At 32.1% G+C, this 2,885-nt stretch overlaps 1 protein-coding gene across 1 annotated transcript in view; it reads left to right on the top strand.

Annotated features, from left to right (window-relative positions):
- Window positions 1–2,421, top strand: part of TRIADDRAFT_64394 (uncharacterized protein) — a gene marked incomplete at its 5' end in the record, with an annotated part of 19,811 nt that extends 17,390 nt beyond the window's left edge. The window contains 10 exons of the mRNA XM_002117906.1: window positions 322–400; window positions 474–532; window positions 658–736; window positions 855–913; window positions 1,023–1,098; window positions 1,203–1,252; window positions 1,547–1,622; window positions 1,793–1,854; window positions 2,011–2,048; window positions 2,149–2,421. Of these exons, the coding sequence (XP_002117942.1) occupies window positions 322–400; window positions 474–532; window positions 658–736; window positions 855–913; window positions 1,023–1,098; window positions 1,203–1,252; window positions 1,547–1,622; window positions 1,793–1,854; window positions 2,011–2,048; window positions 2,149–2,163 (593 nt within the window). The 3' untranslated portion in view covers window positions 2,164–2,421. The remainder of the gene's footprint in view (window positions 1–321; window positions 401–473; window positions 533–657; window positions 737–854; window positions 914–1,022; window positions 1,099–1,202; window positions 1,253–1,546; window positions 1,623–1,792; window positions 1,855–2,010; window positions 2,049–2,148) is intronic.
- Window positions 2,422–2,885: the final 464 nt, after the last annotated feature.

Raw genomic sequence — 2,885 nt, 5'->3', positions numbered from 1 at the left:
GACATGCCGTTTCATGGATCAAGTTTTCAACCACGGCCAAACCAGAAAGCAAGATTGTAATGACTGGTAAGTTCAAATTTTAGCCATACAGTTTACGAGGAATCATGTAGCTTATACTGAACCAGACTTAAACTACCTATTTGCTCATAAAATATGTCTATTGCTATATCTTTAGTTTCTGCAATAACGGAAGATGGGCATGTACCAGGAAATTCTGTCCTCCACCCAGCAGTAATTGAAAAATCTCCATTTTGATTAAGAAAAATAATCACGTACTGTAACTGTTGTATTCTCATCTAAAATTCTACTATTTCATTACAGCTAATCCATTAGCTCCATGTGTTTATGAAAAGAAGAACTACAACATTACGGCTGTTGTAGAAAAGGATTGCCAGAGATGGTAGGAATATTATACTTACGGTAATATTTTACCTGTCAAACGTCACTAACTACCCTACTTACCTCCCTTATAGTATCTGCGGATTATTTGCTCGTTGGTACTGTCAACGCAAGCCTAACTGTACTCCTACAAGTAAATATTACATAGGACAAAAGTTCATTAGGAATATTCATCGTGAATATTTCAGCTCTAGTTTCGGTATTTGTACGTATAATTAAATTTAGACCGCTACGGTAAACAAATATGTTCTATTTCAGTTCCACGTAATGTAACTTGTGCTCTTGGAAGTCAACAAGTTCCAACTGGTTATAAGATGGAAGAAAAATGCCGTCAATGGTAACGAATAAAATTACAATTCACCATTCTGATGCTATATCAATCTGCAATGCCATCATTTTATACCTTTGTTGAAGCGACTATGAGTAATAATTGTATAAAATTATTTTCGAAATAGTACTTGCATGAATGATGGCCAATGGAAATGCAATGTGAATTCTGAATGCTTAAAACCAAGTACGTTCCTTTTGCTCGTAATCCTACTAGTAGCCTTCATCTTATAATGTGATTAAAATGAATGTCGTTAACAAGCAAGTTTGAGCTAAAATATCATCGATTTGAATAGAATTCCAAAACTGCACTCTGACTAATGGTCAAATTATCCCCCATGGCCATGTTGAGGAAAAGAAGTGCGAAAAGTGGTAAGTTATACGTAGGCTAAAGCTAGATTTGGATGAATTAAATGGATACTAGTATTACTGTTATTATTTAATATATCTATGTACTATGATTCGTTTAATTTTAGCAAATGTAATGATGGAAAATATGTCTGTACCAATAAACCTTGCCCATTAGGTAAGCTATGGGTCACTAAGATTTGATACTGTTTAGAAACTAGTATTTCTATTTCATTGTGTAGAATAGAAGTAGAAAACTGACAATTAGTAGATATTTATTTTCCACAATTTGTCAATTATGACTGGAGCTTTTGAGTAATAGACTAGGCTGATTTTAACTATTATTATGTATTGAGGTTAAAATTCAAAATTTACTTCACATTACCCGATTCAATATCTACGTTAGTCTATAAGTGGATTCAAGTAATATTTATTGGCATTTTTAAAAGAAGAATACTTGATTTGATTATAGAAACCAATACGTGTGAATACCAAAATAAGAAATTCCCAGTAAATACTGTAAAACTCATTGGTTTGTGCCACAGATGGTAAGTAAATTTGCCAATTTATTTATTCACCTTCACTAAATTAGTTAGCATTAAGATAAACTGTTTAAATGCGAGCAGAGCTTTTCAGTCTACTCATTAATAGTTGAAGATTTCAGATAGTCTTGCGATGGTATGGGTTTACAATATCTAATATTTTATCTTTTTAACAGTAAGTGCAGTCCAGCCGGAAATTGGAGGTGTTTGGATTTGGGATGCAACTCAAATAACAACGGTAAGAATGAGTTTAGTTGTAATTATTATTACTTGATGATATTTTATCTAATTTAAAGGGAAGTTGATAGAATAAGAATCGTTGCTGGTTAATTTTATAATGTTAAGATGTGCAAAAACATACAATAACATTATTATTTTTTTAAACGGTGTATAGCTAATAACCTCCCAAATGAACATATCATCGTTCGACCGGTACTGCAATTTTCTTAGATTCATGAGTCATAACAATGATATTGTCGAAATTAAAGTTGAGATTAAATGTTCATATTCACTTTGCCTTTATCACCTTTAGGATAGCATATTTTAAATTGAAAGTATCTTACTAAAAGGGACTTTACAATGGACCTAAATGGCTTAAACAATTTGATTAGCTTAAACTTACAAATCCTATTTCAAGAAAAGAAATTTTGATAGGCTGCGCATTTTGATCTCATTTTGCCAGCTGCTACGATAATGAATTAATTATTATTAGTATAATGATCATTAAGTGATTGTCTATGATGTATTAGCAGGTTAAACAATCCTTCTAATCCAATGAATTGGAATTTGCTATATTGTAACACATCACTAATTATTAAAAGGCTTAAATAAAGTATTGCTTGAAGTTTCATATTCTGGGTTGAAATATTCAGCGCGATTCTGCATATTTGCATGTGCATAGTCGATTCTCTACATTATTGGCTTATTGCTGCAAACATAAGGTAGATTAATATAGGAGCTATTAAAAGTGTATTGAAAAATTGATAGATTGCTTTGTATGTTGATACTTTATTCTACCCATGAGGAAAATATGGAAAGGATAAGCTGACACAGTACTGTATGTAGCGTGCTGTTGGCATGACCATGTGCCAGCATAAAATTTTGATTAAGAGTACAACCAAGATATAACCAGAGTTGCTTTACGGCTCGGTAGCTGTTCTTATATGTATCTACATTCCGGTTATTTTGGGATAATCACTATCACATCTTAAATAGATTTATCGAGATCTTAAATTATCATTGCTATTGTACCCTGACAAATATTGAACA

The sequence above is a fragment of the Trichoplax adhaerens genome, genomic scaffold, assembly GCF_000150275.1.
Source record: "Trichoplax adhaerens TRIADscaffold_32 genomic scaffold, whole genome shotgun sequence".
NCBI lineage: Eukaryota > Metazoa > Placozoa > Uniplacotomia > Trichoplacea > Trichoplacidae > Trichoplax > Trichoplax adhaerens.
This window is presented reverse-complemented; position numbering and strand designations above follow the sequence as displayed.